Source organism: Salvelinus alpinus, unplaced genomic scaffold (genome assembly GCF_045679555.1).
Source record: "Salvelinus alpinus unplaced genomic scaffold, SLU_Salpinus.1 scaffold_40, whole genome shotgun sequence".
Classification (NCBI taxonomy): domain Eukaryota; kingdom Metazoa; phylum Chordata; class Actinopteri; order Salmoniformes; family Salmonidae; genus Salvelinus; species Salvelinus alpinus.
In genome coordinates, this window is record NW_027255981.1 from 1868008 (window position 1) to 1888381 (window position 20374).

General features: G+C 42.2%; 1 protein-coding gene across 7 annotated transcripts in view; it reads left to right on the forward strand.

Annotated features, from left to right (window-relative positions):
* LOC139566988 (uncharacterized) overlaps positions 1-20137 on the forward strand; it is a 32834-nt gene extending 12697 nt beyond the window's left edge. For 3 of the 7 annotated variants that reach the window (XM_071388384.1, XM_071388386.1, XM_071388385.1), the window contains 14 exons: positions 2775-2928; positions 3242-3384; positions 3484-3577; positions 3876-4004; positions 6608-6757; positions 6980-7189; positions 7477-7623; positions 8001-8153; positions 12687-12904; positions 13071-13254; positions 13443-13601; positions 13951-14286; positions 16300-18027; positions 18443-20137. In XM_071388384.1, the coding sequence (XP_071244485.1) occupies positions 2775-2928; positions 3242-3384; positions 3484-3577; positions 3876-4004; positions 6608-6757; positions 6980-7189; positions 7477-7623; positions 8001-8153; positions 12687-12904; positions 13071-13254; positions 13443-13601; positions 13951-14286; positions 16300-18003 (3781 nt within the window). In that variant the 3' untranslated portion in view covers positions 18004-18027; positions 18443-20137. The remainder of the gene's footprint in view (positions 1-2774; positions 2929-3241; positions 3385-3483; positions 3578-3875; positions 4005-6607; positions 6758-6979; positions 7190-7476; positions 7624-8000; positions 8154-12686; positions 12905-13070; positions 13255-13442; positions 13602-13950; positions 14287-16299; positions 18028-18442) is intronic. The other 4 variants (XM_071388389.1, XM_071388387.1, XM_071388390.1 and 1 more) reach the window with 4 other exon arrangements.
* The last annotated feature ends 237 nt before the right edge of the window (positions 20138-20374 follow it).

The window sequence follows — 20374 nt, forward strand, 5'->3', positions numbered from 1 at the left end:
AGTTAAGTAAAAATAAAGATGTCTTAATGGAAAATGACTCAAGTAAAAGTGAAAGTCACCCAGTAAAATTCAACTTGAGTAAAAGTCTTAAAGTATTTGGTTTTAAATAACAAAAGTAAATGTAATTGCTAAAATATACTTAAGTATCAAAAAAGAAAGAAAAAATAACATTTAAAATGCCATCTGTAAGCCAGATGGCAACATTTCTGTTTTTTTATTTACTTACGGATAACCATGGACACACTAAGACATCATTTACAAACGAAGCATTTGTGTTTAGTGAGTCCGCCAGATCAGAGGCAGTAGAGATTACCAGGGATATTCTCATGATAAGTGTGTGAATTGGACCATTTTCCTGTCCTGCAAAACATTCAAAATGTAACGAGTACTTTTGGGTGTCAGGGAAAATGTATGGAGTAAAAAGTCCATTCTTTTCTTTAGGAATGTAGTGAAGTAAAAGTAAAAGTTACCCCAAAAATGTCTTTTTTATTTTTACTTAAAAGTACTTCACACCATTGCTATTTTTCCCTCCATAAAATCGCTTACATTTGGTAGTGCTGAATAAAATCAATAATGGAGGTCACCAATAACTGAATTAGCGAGCCGTTGCTACAGTATAATGGGCAGCCCTTTTGACCCAACCCACACGTCGACTCCGAACTTTTCAACATGTTGATAAACATTGCGTAACAGTTTACGTCTGGATGAACTCATATGGAATATGTGTTCCAGATGAAAAGGTTTGATGTTTACAATTGGAATAATGGAAAACATACTCGGTGAAGAAGAAGATTGTTTTTCTACTAACACTCTTGTTGCGTAACTAACACGACATTCTGGCATTAGAACCAATGCCCTAATGGCAACTGAAGCCCACATTGAAATGATTCTTGCCCTAATAAGCCATAGTCTGAGTTTCACTCATAACAAATGCAGTCCAAATAATCGCCATGGAATCAATTCGGGGGAATTCATTCTTGACATTCTCTTTGTGTTATGCAATGCGCCAACTTTAAACATGACACGGATTTTGCAAGCCCCTGTGTCTCAGTAAAAGTGTTCTGTGTAGAAGCTGGAGCGATGTGTAAAATTAGATATAGATAAATATAGAGAAAGACATTTTGGGGAAGATTATACTATACGATAAACCTGCTCCTAATTTCTTCAGCAGATGTGTGCAGAGTGCCTCATAAGTATGGTATGGCCTAGTGACCAGGGATACAGATGGATGTAGCTTATAAAGCTCATTGAACAGAAGTATACTGGTCAGTTACCATGTTAGTCATTCGATTGTGGGTTAAATGCACTTCTGCCTTTTTAAAGTTACATTTTGGAAGTTTAATTACAAATGTTCTACCTCAGATGTTGGATTTAAACTGTATGGTTTACAGAGGCATTAACACATTTCTTAACCCATTGAACCATAACATTTTAGGGTATCAAACCTTTGAAATATAAACAGATGACCCACATTCCAAGCATCTGTGTGGAGAGGTGTGCCCATTTCTGTCGCGTGTGTATCAGCATCACAAACGCTGTATTTTTGTTGTACGGGCGGCAATGGGCTCTCTTCTGTCAAAACTGGAAATAGATTTCCTTCACAGGCGCCGGCGGGAAAGAACGTTCGAATTAAAGACAACCGACATACACAAAGTGTTCCTTTTTGATTCCAAGATGTCTGACTCCTCCCAGCTGTTCCCTCTCTATTTTATAGTCTCTTTCAAAAACAAAAGCACTTTCCTGAAACCATGACCTCACCCCTTCAGAGGGGGGGGTGACATCATTCCTTTATACCCCTGCCAGCCCCAGTCAGTCACTCCAAGGACAAAGCCCTCTGTCTGTTCAGATTGTCATGGTTGCATAACATGTCTTTAGCTAATTCAGCTTATCCGGTGGATCCAGTCAATGTTGTTCATCCTGGGATTTCTGAGTCACGTGACACGTCTCCAAGCAGAAGCGCTCTGGACATGTTGAGGAGTGCTCAAACTTGTGGGTATGACTCAAACCCTGAAGAATATACTGTGAAACTGATTAACAGGCATCCGCAGCTGCCACAAAGGATCCACTTTGGACATATTGTCTCGAATGCATGACAATAGGTGCTATGCCGTGGTTAAGTGGTATCACTCCCTTCGCTATGTACCACAGCCCTGGGGTCCAGAGTTCAATCTTCGTGTCCACCCTTCTGACCTCTCCCCCACATCTATCTACCCCTTTGTTTCCAATCTGCCTACATTAAAAGCACTAAAATACAGTATGTGTTTTATTTTTAACACTCCGCACCACAATGCTTTTCTCTCATCTTCTTTGTGGGGCTGAAAATAGAAGCCTCAGGAAACACAATTTCCCTAGTATATCACCGGGGTGTATACAATACACCAATGTTTGCTGTGGAGAATGAGCATAATATCGTACCTTGTAAAAGACTACTCCCGGACACATGATTACATCTGCATGTTTGTTGTTGTCAATATTTCGGACAGTGACTTTTCTCAAGACAATTTTGAGTTAGTTCTCTATCCGAAACCACAATGGCAACAACAGCAAAAACAATGTGCAGAGGTAATCGTATGTGCTGGAATGGTCGTTTACAGTGAGCTTGTTCTTGCTTTATCACGATTTTAGCCCAGTCACTCACATGAACTGTTCTATTTCATTACCAATGAATCTAACACTGAGAGTGTCAACTGGCCTTCTGGATGAAGTAGGGTAGGGTCACTATCATTGATAGAACCAGGGTTACAATAAGTAACCCATCATGTTTTGCCATGCAGGAGCGAGTGGCCAGATTTGCCCACCACCCTTGACATAAATTTCTCCTGCGACGAACCTGGCTCACCGAGTCAAACCAGAGATACGGAACATGAGGCCCAGAGGACCATAGGAAAGGACATCAAAGAGGAACAGAACCGTCTCAAAGGGTTCGAGGTCAGCAGACCCATTTTTTCAAATAACTAGGAAATTCTCTTTAAAAGTAGTTAAAGGGATAGTTCACTCAAATGACAAAATGACGACAGTTCACCCAAATGACAACATGACATATAGGTTTCCTTACCTTCAAAGCAGTCGATTAAAAACGAATATGTAATTTTGTAATATGTGGTGTAATTTGGGTGAACTGTTATGAAACAGGTAAATCATCAGAATAGGTGATACTTGATACCTCTGTGAAATAGTATTTGAACTCTAATTATATGACCTACCAATGACCTATGTCATTTCCTCTCTTTTTTTTTTTTAGAACATGAAAGACTGTGGTGTCCCCAGGAAGCTGACTGTTTGTCAAGTTGAAGAACAGCCTTCCGAAAGCTATGCCCGAGTCTCCTGTGACACCGCCAGCAGTCTGGATGACTTGATTGGAAGACGGCGTGCGGAGAGGCAAGGGTACAGACTTTCATCAGCGTCTTGTTTTTTGAAACCAGATTAAATTGTTGACGACACTTTAAGCAGAACATTAAGTGGACGTGTGTGCTTGCTTTGCAGAAAGGACCAGACAACCCATTTGAACACTTGTTCTCCAGATTCCCAATCGGAACTTGGTATTCAGTTGCAAAATTCTACCACATCTGCTGATAAGGTAGCTATGGATTGATTTCTGGTGTTTTTTGTGGTCTGCTACTACAGTACCAGTACTAATACTTTAGAGTAAATATCCAGTGACAATGTTCGCGACATGAACAGTGTGTGTTGATTTTAACGGGGTTTACAACTTTGGTGCGGTGTAAACATCGAGAGTGAACCCCCAGTGCGCTGTAGTTTTCCTTTATCTGCAAATGATTGAATTTGGGCCTGGATGCATCCCACTGGGTTAACCAAACGTCACTTCCTCCTCTTGTTTCCTCACTTCCTCTTCCTTTCCTGTTTCTTGGTTGAAGACTCTGTCATGGCTGAAAGACAACCTTGCTATGTCAACCCCCAGTCCAGATGTGACTAAAAACCTGCCAGCTGATATTGACCAAGACAATGTTGTTTCGAACACGATTTGCTTAGACCTGTCCAAGGGAGTAAGTCTTGTAGCTTTTCTTTGCATAATATGCAGTCTTTGCGACGGTACTTATCGGATTCAGAAAGTTTTACATTGGGCAATATATACTGAACAAAAATATAAATGTAAAGTGTTGGACCCATGTTTCATGAGCTGAAATAAAATATCCCAGAATTGTTCCATATGCACAAAAAGCTTATTTCTCTCAAATTTGGAGCATAAATTTGTTTACATTCATGTTAGTGAGCATTTCTCCTTTGCCAAGATAATCCATCTACCTGATAGGTGTGGCATATCAAGAAGCTGATTAAACAGCATGATCATTACCAGTGGCGATTTTAGCATTTAAATCTTGTTGGGGCAAACCACTTTTTTTTATTTTTATGTATGCCAGCTAAGCTACTACACAACACAACACTAAACAATACATTCATTGCACTATAATGGCGACAAGCGGTGCCCACAAACTGTTAGGGCCTACATAAAGCTGTCCCAACAGCAGAGCTTTCTTTTCAGCACCATGGAGTGAATCCTTACCACTGCTACACCAGGCTATCAGCGGAGCCTTGTCTGGCAGCGAAACAGTTCATTCATCCTCATTTACTGCCTTTTTAAAAAACATAGCTGATATGGCTGACCATATCACCCTGGCATATTACATAAATTATGCAGCAGCATATAAGACATTTTTGGAATCACTTTGTTGTACGCGCCGGTCCCTCTTTGGCAAATTTTGTCATCAATAAAAATTATTTACAATTCCGAGTTGGATGACTGTTCAAAACGTATTTTCCCGGTCTGACTTCCCAGCTGCAATGCTTGCAATTAACCACTGTCACCGATTCCTTCCAAACAACTCATTGTTGAATTTGCTATATCCAAATTGTTGTGTAATGTTTATGTCCAATGGCCGATGAGCACTGATATGTTTTATCTATATTTTCTCTTCATTATATCTCTTCATATGACAAGGATTAAAAAAGATTTGCCAGTAGACTTGATTCACGAATCATGATGATGACTGCTAGCTAAAATTATGAAAGTAAGATGTTAACATGATCAGTCCAATCAAAGCTACTGGACATAGAACGTGATTTGACGTAATTTATGTGGCTAATGACCTTGAGCCTACCAAAAGAACATGCAAACAGGCAAGCCCCCCCTCCCAAAAACAATAATAATATATATATACATTTATTTATATATTTTTGCAAATGTGGGACTCTGCCCCACCTGCCGTGAATGACGAGTTGCCACTGATCATTACATAGGGCCATTACAACACTACCACAGATGTTTCAAGTTTTGAGGGAGAGTGCAATTGGTATGCTGACTGCAGTAGAGCCCACCAGAGCTGTTGCCAGAGAATTGAATGTCCATTTCTCTACCATAAGCTGTCTCCAACGTATATTTAGATAATTTGGCAGTACGTCCAACCGGCCTCACAACCGCAGACCACGTACAACCACACCAACCCAGGACATCCACATCCGGCTTCTTCACCTGCGGGACTGTGGGTTTGTACAACTGAAAGAAATTCTGCACAAACTGTCAGAAACCGTCTCAGGGAAGCTCATCCGAGTGCTCGTCATGCTCACCAGGGTCTTAACCTGACTGCAGTTCGGTGTTGTAACTGACTTCAGTGGGCAACTGCTCACCTTCCATGGCCACTGGCATACTGGAGAAGTGTGCTCTTCACGGATGAATCCCGGTTTCAACTGTACCGGGCAGATGGCAAATAGCGTGTATGGCGTTGTGTGGGTGAGCAGTTTGCCGATGTCAACGTTGTGAACAGAGTGCCCCATGGTCTCAGTGGGGTTATGCTGTTGTGCTGATGTCAACAGGCATAAGCTACAGACAACAAACAAAATTGCATTTTACCGATGGCAATTTGAATGCCATGATGCGATCCTGAGGCCCATTGTCGTGCCATTCATCCGCCGCCATAACCTCATGTTTCAGCATTAAAATGCACGGCCCTGTGTCGCAAGGATCTGTTCACAATTATTGGAAGATGCAAATGGCCTGCATACTCACCAGACATGTCACCGATTAAATGTTTGGGAATACGACAGCGTGTTCTAGTTCCCGCCAATATCCAGCAACTTTGCACAGCCATTGAAGAGGAGTGGGACAGCATTCCACAGGCCACAATCAACAGCCTGATCAGCTCTATGTGAGGGAGATGTGTTGCGCTGCAAATGGTCACACCAGATACTGACTGGTTTTCTGATCCTTCTGATAAGGTATCTATGACCAACAGATCCATATGTGTATTTCCAGTCATGTGGAATCCATAGATTAGGGCCTATTCATTTATTTCAATTGAATTACTTCCTTATATGAACTGTAACTTAGTGAAACCTTTGACTGTTTCGTTTATATTTTTGTTCAGTATATGTATGATGAGATTTGCAGGTGATATCAGAGTTGGGGTCATTCATTCTGGCAAAGGGTTTAAATTGAACATTACTTTCATTATCGGGATTTTCCTATTGACTAATAGAATTTACAATTCAGAAATGTATAAATGTGACTGTTAAAATGGAAAATATTTTATTTTATCCTACGAAATGACATAATAGACTAGAGCAAAGATTCATGTTCCATGCTTTGGGACAGGAAAAGCCAGGGTCAACCCAAGGCCAGCACAAAGGTGGTGTGAAGATGGAGGACCTCCTTGGCCAAGTGGAGACGCTATGGGAAGTTCTGAGGAGAAGACATCATAGAAGCATGATTGATGCAAACAGCTCTGAGAGGCTCAACTTGGAGGTATTGATTATTGGTGTCTATATACTGATCTGGGCCTGTATTCATAGTGTCTCAAAGTCGGAGTGCTGATGTAGGATCAGTTATGTATTTTACATCATATTAATAAGATTATATGGATAGGGGGACCTGATCCTAGATCAGCACTCCTATTCTGAGACACTCTTTGGTCCCCAGAGGGCAATTTATACAGCATTGAAGACAAATCCATGCTATCCTTTGTAGAGGGATGACAATCATGAGACAGACAAGGATCGGCTCGAAGGACGCATGTCAGAATACAGGGCAACCACGGACAACGTGGAATTCTGGAGCGTCCCAGATGTCAAGGATCTCTCTGAGACATTGGAGGAAAACGACAGAGGAATGCTGACAGAGCTGCTTAGGTGTCTTGACCAGGATGAAAACTTTGATCGTTGTGAGGTAGAGGAACAGGTAAGGTTTCAGCTTTATCCGTTTACGTGGTTTTCCAAATACCACTTTATTAATGTCCTTCTTGCAACTCGGTTTCCTCAAACCTCTGTAAAAGGAAGGTGGGGTGTGTTTTTTCTCTAGATACATACACTCCCACTAAAACTCCCATTAGACCTCAACAAGACATGGTCACTGGCCTTGCAGGCAAAGCTAATCACACTCCAATTCTATCATCAGATAACTTAAATTAGATTAATACAACCACAATCTACCAAAATACTGAATAATTTATTTGAGTATCATGGCAGACCCTTACTGGACAAATGGATGACCAGGGGTGCATGGACCACCCTATGGAGGAATTGGTGGAGGTCCTGGAGGATCTTGGTGAAGCAGTGGAGAAAAGAGGACATTCCCTCTATCAAAGTCAAGACACCCAAGAACGTATGAGTCAGGTAGGAGTTGACGTAACAGTTTTCTATTTGGATGTGGTCCTCTGTAGCTCAGTTGGTAGAGCATTCCCAGGAACCCCCGTAAGTAAAATATGCATGCATGACTGTAAGTCCCTTTGGATGAAAGTGTCTGCTAAATGGCATATATTATATTATTATTTTCTGTTGCTTTTAACATAAAAAAACGCCACAAATTTGCACACTGTGCTTGTAGTGTAAATAGTGTAACCAGTCAATGCTAGTAAAGTCAGGCTGTTTCTGTTACTATTGTTCAGTTTGTGAAACTCTACAAGCACAAATTGTCATTTTTTACCTATTGGCTAAAATAAAATCTGTGATGCCCCCTCTCCTCTCTTCTCTCCTTTCCTCTCCTCTACTAGCAATCAACACTGAAGCTGCGCATCAACCAGCTCTTGTCCAGGTGTGCAGAGTTCAGCATGGACATTCTGGACACTGAGACAGACATGGCGGTCAGATGTGAGCCCTATAGTTCTGAACTCGAGGGACTGCAGGAGCAACAGGATGAGCTAGAGGTATATACAGTGTATGTATGTGTGTTAAAAAGAGGACATTCCCTCTATCAAAGTCAAGACATCCAAGAACGTATGAGTCAGGTAGGAGTTGACTTAACAGTTTTTTATTTGGATGTGGTCCTCTGTAGCTCAGTTGGTAGAGCATGGTGCTTGCAATGCCAGGATAGTGGGTTTGATTCCCAGGACCTATCATCTGATAGGGTACCAGTCAAAAGTTTGGACACACTTACTCATTCAAGGTTTTTTCTTTATTTTTACTATCATGTAGTAACCAAAAAAGTATTAAACAAATTAAAATATATTTTTGAAGAATATAAGTAGCCACCCTTTGCCTTGATGACAGCTTTGCACACTCTTGGCATTCTCTCAACCATCTTCACCTGGAATGATTTTCCAACAGTCTTGAAGGAGTTCCCACATATGCTGAGCACTTGTTGGCTGCTTTTCCTTCACTCTGTGGTCCAACTCATCCCAAACCATCACAATTAGGTTGAGGTCGGGTGATTGTGGAGGCCAGGTCATCTGATGCAGCACGCCATCACTCTCCTTCTTGGTAAAATAGCTCTTACACAGCCTGGAGGTGTGTTGGTCATTGTCCTGTTGAAAAACAAATGATAGTCCTACTAAGCGCAAACCAGATGGGATGGCGTATCACTGCAGAATGCTGTGGTAGCCATGCTGGTTAAATGTGCATTGAATTCTAAATAAATCACAGACAGTGTCACCAGCAAAGTACTCCCACACCATCACACCTCCTCCTCCATGCTTCACAATGGGAACTACACATGTGGAGATAATCCGTTCACATACTCTGCATCTCATCAATGTGGTTGGAACCAAAATTTTCGAAATTTGTACTCATCAGACCAAAGGACAGATTTCCACCGGTCCATTGCTCATGTTTCTTGGCCCAAGCAAGTCTCTTCTTATTATTGGTGTCCGTCAGTAGTAGTTTCTTTGCAGCAATTCGACCATGAAGGCCTGATTCACGCAGTCTCCTCTGAACAGTTGATGTTGAGATGTGTCTGTTACTTGAACTCTGTGAAGCATTTATTTGGGCTGCAATTTCTGAGGCTAATGAGCTTATCCTCTGCAGCAGAGGTAACTCTGGGTCTTCCATTCCTGTGGCGGTCCTCATGAGAGCAAGTTTCATCATAGCGTTGGATGGTTTTTGCGAATGCACTTGAAGAAACTTTCAAAGTTCTTGACATTTTCCGTATTGACTGACCTTAATGTCTTAAAGTAATGGACTGTTGTTTCTCTTTGCTTATTTGAGCTGTTCTTGCCATAATATGGACTTGGTCTTTTACAAAATGGGGCTATCTTCTGTATACCACCCCTACCTTCTCACAACACAACTGATTTGCTCAAACACATTAAGAAGGAAATAAATTCCACAAATTAACAAGGCACACCTGTTAATTGAAATGAATTCCAGGTGACTACCTCAAAGCTGGTTGAGAGAATGCCAAGAGTGTGCAAAGCTGTCAAAGGCAAAGGGTGGCTACTTTGAAGAATCTCAAATATAAAATATATTTTGATTTGTTTAACACTTTTTTGGTAACTATATGATTCCATGTGTTATTTCATAGTTTTGATGTCTTCGCTATTATTCTAAAATGTAGAAATAGTAAAAAATAAAGAAAAACCCTACCATGAGTAGGTGTCCAAACTTTTGACTAGTATTGTATATATATATTCATATATACACACTACTGTTCAAATGTCACGCCCTGACCTTAGAGATCCTTTTTATTCTCTATTTTGGTTAGGTCAGGGTGTGACTAGGGTGGGTACTCTAGTTTTGCATTTCTATGTTGGTCTGGTATGGTTCCCAATCAGAGGCAGCTGTCTATCGTTGTCTTTGATTGGGGATCATATTTAGGAAGCCTTTTCCCACCTGTTGTTTGTGGGATCTTGTTTTTGTATTGTTGCTTTTGAGCCCTACAAGGCTGTACGTTTCGTTGGTTGCTCTTTCTTGTTTAGTTGCTGGTTATCATTAATAAAAATGATTAACCTACCCCACGCTGCATCTTGGTCCGACCATCCTTACAACGACGAAGGTGACCTCAAAAGTTTAGGGTCACTTAGAAATGTCCTTGCTAATTTTTTGACCATTAAAATAACATCAAATTGATCAGAAATACAGTGTAACATTGTTAATGTTGTAAATGACTATTGTAGCTGGAAACGGCAGATTTTTTATGGAATATCTACATAGGCGTACAGAGGCCCATTATCAGCAACCATCACTCCTGTGTTCCAATGACACATTGTGTTAGCTCATCCAAGTTTATTATTTTAAAAGGCTAATTGATCATTAGAAAACCTTTTTGCAATTATGTTAGCACAGCTGAAAACTATTGTTTTGATTGGAGTCCACCTGTAGTCAATTCAATTGATTGAACATGATTTGGAAAGGCACACACCTGTCTATATAAGGTCCCACAGTTGACAATGCATGTCAGAGCAAAAATCAAGCCGTGAGGTCGAAGGAATTGTCCGTAGAGCTCCGAGACAGTATTGTGTCGAGACACAGATCTTGGGAAGGGTACTGTGATAGAAGAATTATGTATTTACCTGATTGGTTTGATATTAATAGTTAACGATTATATACTTGACTAATTGTAAGACATTTCTGTTCTATTAATGCTGTGTTTCTGAAAAGGGATGGTTTCCACTCTAGCTTCCTGCCGTTAGTCTGGGAGTATAGTCAAGCAATGGGTTTTGCTTGAGATAGCTTGAGCTGACAATGACTTGTTGATTAAAAACCTAAAGTTCCCCAAGAACACAGTGGCCTCCATCATTCTATTTGTTTATTTGTTTATTTTATTTGTGATATCCAATTGATAGTTAGTCTTGTCCCATTGAGAGGCAAAGGTCGAGAGCCATGCGTCCTCCGAAACACAACCCTGCCAAGCTGCACTGCTTCCCGGTCATGGCCGGCTGTGACACAGCCTGGGATCGAACCCAGGTCTGTAGTGACGTCTCAAGCACTGCAATGCAGTGCATTAGACTGCCGCGCCACTCGGGAGGCCGGCCTCCATCATTATAAAATGGAAGAAGTTTGGAACCACCAAGACACTTCCTAGAGCTGGCCGCCCAGCCAAACTGAGCAATCGGGGGAGAAGGTCCTTGGTCAGGGAGGTGACCAAGAACCAATGGTCACTCTGACAGAGCTCCAAAGTTTCTCTGTGGAGATGGGAGAATCTTCCACGAGGACAACCATCTCTACAGCACTCTACCAATCAGGCCTTTATGGTAGAGTGGCCAGACGGAAGCCAGTCCTCAGTAAAAGGCACATGACACCCCGCTCGGAGTTTGCCAAAAGGCACCTAAAGGACTCAGACAATGAGAAACAAGATTCTCTGGTCTGATGAAAGCAAGATTGAAATCTTTGGTCTGAATGCCAAGCGTCATGTCTGGAGGAAACCTGACACCATCCCTAAGGTGAAGCATGGTGGTGGCAGCATCATGCTGTGGGGATGTTTTTCAGCAGCAGGGACTGGGAGACTAGTCAGGATCGAGGCAAAGATGAATGGAGAGAGATTCTTGATTAAAACCTGCTCCAGAGCACTCAGGACCTTAGACTGGGTGAAGGTTCACCTTCCAACAGGACAACGACCTTAAGCACACAGCCAGACAGCGTAGGAGTGGCTTCGGGACAAGTCTCTAAATGTCCCTGAGTGGCCCAGCCAGAGACCGGACTTGAACCTGATCAAACATCTCTGGAGAGACTTGAAAACAGTGTGCAGCGACGCTCCCCATCCAACCTGACAGAGCTTGAGAGGATCTGCAGAGAAGAATGAGAGAAACTCCACAAATACAGGAGTGCCAAGCTTGAGGCATCATACCCAAGAAGACTCCAGGCTGTAATTGCTGCCAAAGGTGCCTCAACAAAGTACTGTGTAAAGGGTATGAATACTTATGTAAATGTTATACTTCAATGTTTTTTTTAATACATTTGCAAAGACATTTTGAATAGGGCTGTAACGTAACAAAATGTGGAAAAAGTCAAGGGGTCTGAATACTTTCTGAATGCACTGTATGGTCCAGTGTCTTCAGAGATATTGTGTATGCTTCAGCTTCCTTTAACGCTCCATAGCATTGTATAAAAAAAACTCTAGAATTGTCAGATATCATCTCAGATTCAGACTTTACACCTGTGTTAAAATTTCGAACATCATTAATAAAGGGAAAGTTGTCTCAAACTATCCAGCATAAGCTGTCAATAGTGTAATCTTGGCTATCCAGTCATGATACATGAGGAGTTCAATCATACTAGCCATGGTATCCCTCTGTAGATTGAAAGACCAGAAAGAAATATAGATTTTGTTTTCATAGCAGAATGCAACCCCATGTCCATTATCTATCATAAGATCATGACAGGCATTATTAGTTCAGAACTCGCTAAATTGGATTGGTTTTGAGCCTCTGTCAGGCTTAAACTCCGATACAAGAATATTCATCTCACCTGCGAAAGTGTAATTGTTCCACATACAGTATAAAACATACAGTATGATCTTCTTTCAGAGGGACTATCAGGTCATAAAAGAGGAGGTGGAGGAGATGGAGGGACTGGCTTCGCAACTACAGGTCCTCCTACCTGAGATGGCAGGGGCTTTGGGGGAGAACGTCCATGCGACCCAGCAAGCTTGGCAGGAGTTGGGCTGGAGCATGGCAGAGAACCAATGCAACCTCCAACAATTTCGGCAACTGCAAGACTTTCTTAGGGCCTACCTGGCCATGATGTAAGGGATTACACATACAGTATGATGTCAAATATTGTTCTTGGTACAACTGGAATGTTGTGCCTGTTTTGTCCTGAATAATGTACATGTAAATGTTTAGTGCTCATGAATGCTTATTGTAATAACCAATTGACCTACTGAGCTCTCTCCCCTCTCTCCCCTACAGCTCATGGACAGAGGACACACAGACTTGCATTTTCTCAGAGGCTTCAGCCCAGCAGTGGAGATTGGCAGAATCGAGTGTTCCATCTGAGCTAGATCTGAGGATAGAGCAGAAGTTTGACGAGTTTGACAAGCTCGCTGCTGCTGGGCAGAAGCTTATCAAGGAGCGACATCACTTGGCAGATATTGTGAGTTCTTTTACAACAGGGGTCACAAACATATTTTGCCCTGTGGACCACAGCCTTTGAAAAGACTGTGATTAATTAAAATATTTTGTACTTTCACGTGTTTTAAAAATGTAACTAGTCTAGGTGCACAAACCCCAATGACCCAACCATTAGAAGAGACTGAAAATATCTGGCAACTGTTTCTACAGATAAAGGAGAGGACTGAGGAACTGCAAAGCATGCTGGGATGGATCCTGGTGTACTGGAGGGCGCAGAAAGACCAGCTGGGTCGGGAGAGGTCAAGGGATTCAAGAAGAAGTGATGCCCCTCAGGGAGACGCAACCAGATTTTCACAAGGCCAACCCCAGGTAGGATATCCCTGCTACCCCCTAAAAAATGTATAATAATAGTAAATAAATAAAGGATATCTCTGCTTTCACGTCAATACGATATTTATTCGTTATAACAAATTCTTTCAGAACAATACCACTGCTCTCTATTAGAATTAGACACATTTAATGCACTGAACTACATCGCTGTGGTGAAGCTACTGTATAGATGTGTATAGAAGACCAAGTGCTTTCTGACAATATTCAACCTGCCCAAATCTTGGCAAATTATGCTCCTAAGGATCAAGGCTTATTGCACAAAACCTAAAAATAATTTAAATATTTTAAAATAGGAGTTATTGAACAAAATCTTTGGTTTTCTTTGCAGAATCTATCCTCTCTGGCAGAACACAACAAGTCCTCGGAAAGACTGTCCACAAAGCACAGGCTGATGGTGGCGAGCCGGTTTGAAGGACCACAAAAATCCCAACCGGGGATAGGTCACCATGGAGAAAACTTTGCCAAGCTGGTAAACGTCACACCACACGTCCCCTTGGCTGTGGCAGTAAACTCGCCCAGCATTATCCTTGAAGAGCCCTGTGCTACTGTCACCCCACTGGGCAGCAGCATCAACCTCATCCTCAGTTTTGACCAACAGCCACCAGGGGGCAGTCTGCAACAGGGGCCAGTGGAGCCAAGGCAGGCAGTGGAACCTGTGCATAGGGTGAGTACAGATCACCACATATTCATATCTACATACCACAAGACAACATCAACCAAATTAAATGGAGGATGCAAAGTTTTGGACAACAGTCAGATTTGAATTATGTTGCTGTAGATGTCTGTAAGCAGGTAGTTGATCCAACGTGTACGATGATGTTATACTGTCAAGTCTACCTAAAAGGCACAAATACACTACATGGCCAAATGTATGTGGACACCCCTTCAAATGAGTGGATTCGGCTATTTTAGCCACACCTGTTGCTAACAGGTGTATAAAATTGAGCACACAGCCATGCAATGTCCGTAGACAAACATTGGCAGTAGAATGAGCTCAGTGACTTTCCATGTGGCACCGTCATAGGATGCCATCTTCCAAACATGTCAGTTTTAACATTTCTGCCCTGTTAGAGCTGCCCTGGTCAACTGTAAGTGGAAACGTCTAGGAGCAACAACGGCTCAGCCGCGAAGTGGTAGGCCCCACAAGCTCACAGAACGGACCGCCGAGTGCTGAAGCGCGCAAAAATCGTCTGTCCTTGGTTGCAACATTCACTACCGAGTTCCAAACTGCCTCTGGAACGGTTTGTCGGGAGCTTCATGAAATGGATTTCCATGGCCGAGCAGCCGCACACAAACACACTTCACCATCTGGCAGTCCGACAAACAAATCTGGGTTTGGCGGATGCCAAGAGAACGCTACCTGCCCCAATGCATAGTGCAAACTGTAACGTTTGGAGGATGAGGAATAATGGTCTGGGGCTGTTTTTCCATGGTTCAGCCTAGGCCCCTTAGCTACAGGGAAGGGAAATCTTAAACCTACAGCATACATTGACACTCTAGACCAGGAGTGGGCAATTCCAGTCCTAGGGGGCCTGATTGGTGTCACAGTTTTGCCCCAGCTAATACACCTGACTCCAATAATCACCTAATCATGATCTTCAGTTTAGAATGCAATTTGATTAATGAGCTGTGATTGCTAGGGATGTAGAAAAAGTGACACCAATCAGACCCCAGAGGATTGGAGTTGCCCACCCCTGTTCTAGATGATTGGTTGCCTTCAACTTTGTGGCAACAATTTGGGGGAGGCCCTTTCCAGTTTAAGCATGACAATACCCCCGTGCACAAAGTGAGGTCCATACAGAAATGGTTTGTCGAGATCGGTGTGGAAGAACTTGACTGGTCTGCAGAGAGACCTGAACTCAACCCCATCGAACACCTTTAGGATGAATTGGAATGCCGACTGCGAGCCAGGTCTAATCAGTAGCGACCTCACTAATGTTCTTATGGCTGAATGGAAGCAAGTCCCCGCAGCAATGTTCCAACATCTAGTGTAAAGCCTTCCCAGAAGAGTGGAGGCTGTCATAGCAGCAAAGGTGGGGATCAACTCCATCTTAACGCCCATGATTTTCGAATGAGATGTTCGACGAACAGGTGTCCACATACTTTTGGCCATGTGGTGTATTTCAAGGCCGATAAACCCATCCCCACAGCTAATAACACAAAACATCTAGTAGAACCTCAAGACATTCAGGCACATTTCTATTGTGTTGATCTTAAAAAGCTTTATATTGGGACTGGGATAGGGAGAGCTGATCCCAATGGCTTAGAGCAGCTATTAGTAAAGGAATGTGCTGTAAGATTTCTGTAAGGTCCCCCATTCCAGATGTGGTGTTTCATCAACTTGGCTCACACTCAGTGGATTAGTCATGGTCAAGCCATTGCAGCTGGGTATGAGACCACCTCATCTCCATGTGATTTTGATAACGTTTGCAGAATGTGTGATCCCATTTTGAAGGCTTGCAGCTGAAGTGATGTCTTAAAATAACGTACAGTATTTTCCTACAGAATCCACTACATATTTCATAAAGTTTGCACGAGTATCAAATTGGGTCTTCGTACATGAATCTAAGATGTCTTTGATCATGGTTGCGTAAGCATTTAACTTCCAAGGATAATGAAAGTCACATTTAGCAGAGTTTTGTATTTTAATACATCCAATTATCTTAATCTGTTTCAGGTGAGCACCTATCTGCAAGTCACAGATGGAAGTCCTGTTTTTGAAGAGGTGGCATCGCCTCATATCACAGACACGAGCCACCTGTCAACCACCGTTTCCACAAGCTCAACCAACGCTACTTTCGTACCCCAAGTCAGTACTGTCTTGTTCCCCACCTTACCCAGAACCAGTCCCACCTCTACCTTAAACCTGAAGGGACCGATGAAAAGGAGGAAGAAAATTACACACAGGCACACTGTGACTGGCATTGTCGGAATGCCCAAGCCGGAGGGGGTTACTACCGTGCCCATCGGTGCCACTCACAGAGCCTACACCTGGCCACTGGAGGATAAGAAGGAATGCCGTGCCAAACAAGGGAGTCCAGTAAATACAGAACTCCAACTGTATATCAAAAATAATTCTGTGGTGAGTGTCATAGATAGAAACTCTTCAGACACGTCAAGCATTCCTACCGTTCCTACCATCCAGGGGCATTTCTTGCATGGACCCAATGAGATGACCATTAGGCAAGACAAGAGCCACTATGGCGTTATCCCTCTTGGGTCGATGTTGAGCTTTGACCTGCCCAAGGATTGGGGGAAAATCTCACAGATGGGTGCAAAAGACCTCACAACTGAGAAAGTGCCTTCTGAAGCCAATGGGGACCATGCCAGTCCACCTTCGAGTCTGTATAGACCATCGTGCTCAAACACACTCGGTCAGACTCACGTATCGTCCAAAGTAATTGGACAGACTTTCGCCCTCAGTCCAGAGAAGGAAAGGCATCTTGAAGCTGATGGGGAACATGACAGTCCGAATGGTTCACCTTCGATTCCGTGTAGACCGCCAGGATCAAATACACTCAGTCTAACTCAGAAAGTGATTGGGCAGAATTTCACCCTCAGTCCAGGGGAGGAAAGTATCTGCAAAACAGGGGACTTTGCTGGTCAAAATGGTTCACCTTTGAATCTATACAAATTGGCAGACTCAAACCCACTCAGTCAGACTCACAAAGGGATTGGCCATACTTCCGCCCTCAGTCCGAAAGAGGAAATGAGCTGTGAAACAGCAAGGCAGGACTTGCAGAAGGTCAGCGCAGAGTCTGCTTCTCTTTTGGTTCAGTGTGCCTCGCTACCTGCGAAAGATGACGCCTATCACGACCTAAGATGCGCCACGAGGAGTCCTGCCCTTGCTGCTGGACATGAGAACATTTTCTCCAGCACTGTGGGTCTCCACGATGAGGATAAGGTTGAGAGTTCTGTTCCAGTGGCCATTTTGGACTCTAACAAGCAACGCACTGAACCACACTGCAGCAGCTCGATGATGTATGACTACGCCCGCACTGAACCGCCACCAAACCACAAGCACAACTGTTTAAGTGTTCACACTAAGATTCAAGACCTCAATAACCACATATACTTCCCTTCGGCAAAGAGGCAATTCACTTTCCAAAGTGCACTTCGAGTTGTAGAGATCAAGATCTTGTCTACTGTGTCTGAAGACTCCACGTGGATGGGTGTGCGCAGGTCTGGACGAGTCATTGTGTGCTCTGAGGACAACTGTTGCGTGTGCTCCGACAGCTCCACACCCATGATGGTATTGGAAAAAGAAACTTCACCCAAAAGAGAACCAGATCATATTCATCCTGATCATTGGCAGTTTGAGGAGGAGGAAGAGGAGCTGGAGGATATTTGGAATGGCACAGACCGGGAAAGAGCGCCTTGAATTACTGTGGTCCAAAAATATGAGGTATGTAAGATCAACAAAAGTGTTCATCTTATATTTGTATATATCTGCATTCAAAACACACACACACACACATACACACACACACACAATGCATCTGCAATAGTGTAATACACATACATTCTTGCATTAATATTTCTACACACAAACCAACTGGTTTCATACTGCAAAGTGTAGCCTAAGTAAATAAGTAACATTGATTTAGATTTCAGACTTTTACATTTCAATTCTAAATCAAGTTCTACATGGACACCGCATTAGGAAAAGCTTGAAGTGTATGCATGTCTGTTTTAACACAGATAACACCTTTTGATACAGCCTGAACATTCTGAGTGAACAATTGTCTGAAACTGGTTTTGCCCTGAACAACTCAATTTTAATCTTCAATGTATTCTCATGTTCCTTCTTCTCCCACCAGGTGGTGCCCATGCCACGCTGAAGCACAGACCAGTGACCAACCAGCCAGAGATGAAAGTGGCCCTAAACGTATAGCGTCTCAGAGTAGGAGTGCTGATCTAGGATTAGTTTGCTTTTTTAGATCATAATGAATAAGATGATATGACAGATCCTAGATCAGCACTCCTACTCTGAGATGCTTTGTGGGATTCGGACCCAGATCTATGATCAGTTTATTCTGCCCCTTTTCCAACCTTGACTCCAAATGGACTTTTACTTCACATTGCCTCAGTGACATTAGAGGACTATCGTGTGCAAGCAGCAGTGGTGGAGAAAGTACTCAATTGTCATACCTTAATAGAAAATGACTCAAGTCAAAGTCACACAGTAAACTATTACTTGAGTAAAAGTCCAAAGGTATTTGGTTTTAAATATACTTAAGTATCAAAAGTAAACTGAATTGCTAAAATGTACTTAAGTATCAAAAGTAAAAGTATAAACCATTTCAAATTCCTTATATTAAGCAAACCAGATGGCACAATAATAAAACAAATGTTTTAATGGACGGATAAGCCAGGGGCACAGTCCAACCCTGAGACATAATTTACAAACAAAGCATGTGTGTTTAGTGAGTCCGCCAGATCAGAGGCAGAAGGGATGACCAGGGATGTTCTCTTGATAAGTGTGTGAATTGGACCATTTCCCTGTCAAAATGTAACAAGTACTTTGGGTGTCAGGGAAAATGTATGGAGTAAAAAGTACATTATTTTCTTTAGGAATGTATTGAAGAAAAATTAAAAGTTGCAAAAATATAAATAGTAAAGTACAGATATCCCCCCAAAAATACTTAAGTACTTTACACCAGCTGCAAGCAGTCTGCAAGAATCTCACTACAGGAGACTGAAAACATCCATACAAGACCAAAGTAGTCATGAATGTACTGTTCTTCAATAAGGGAAATTAGCTAGAATTCCCCATATTAAACTCTTACCTGTGATTTTGACTAGGTATCCTCAACCCATTTTTTTTTAACCCTTATTTTACCAGGTAAGTTGAACACATTCTCATTTACAGCAACGACCTGGGGAATAGGTACATGGGAGAGGAGGGGGGATGAATGAGCCAATTGGAAGCTGGGGATGATTAGGTGGCCATGATGGTATGAGGGCCAGGTTGGGAATTTAGCCAGGACATCGGGGTTAACACCCCTACTCTTAAAAGTGCCATGGGATCTTTAGAGACAACAGAGAGTCAGGACATCCCATACCAAACGTCCCATACCAAAGATGGATTTCCACTCAATAATTGATGGGTGTCAATGGCCAATGGAGGGCCGAAGCACTACAATCTTCTTTGTGTCTCTTTCCATTGGTTACTGGCTGTTACCATGACTTGACTGCCTGATACAACATAAAACAATACACATTACTGTATTGAAGCAATCAGACACTTGATGCAAGGTCACAAATAGTGCAATACACTGAACTGAATAGACTTACCCCATTGAATACAATACAAGATGATCAAAATGTATTTGCTCTGTCTCTTTAATGCCACTTGGTGTCTAATTTCTTTCAACTGTGTATGGATTGCATGCAGGGCACATAAAGAAAGAACTGCCATTGATACCTATTTTAATCTGCTGTACAGTAGACTATCATTTATAATTGTAATCACTTTTGTAAAGAAAAAATTAATAAATCAAAGATAATTTGCAGTCTCTGTTCATATTGAATTGAAGTGGTTTGTCAGTTTATTAGTTGTAATAGAGAAGCCTATTTCAGGTTATCATGAAGAAGTTCAACCTCTCATACTCTTTCAATGAATTTGAAGTATCTAGGAAGATTGCCTTTACGAGTAGACATTTTAGAAGGCCAGACTCAGATATATTCACTTTATTATTGTTACAAAAAGCAAGACAACTTGTAGTCCAATTCATGGCTGTGCAAACTTC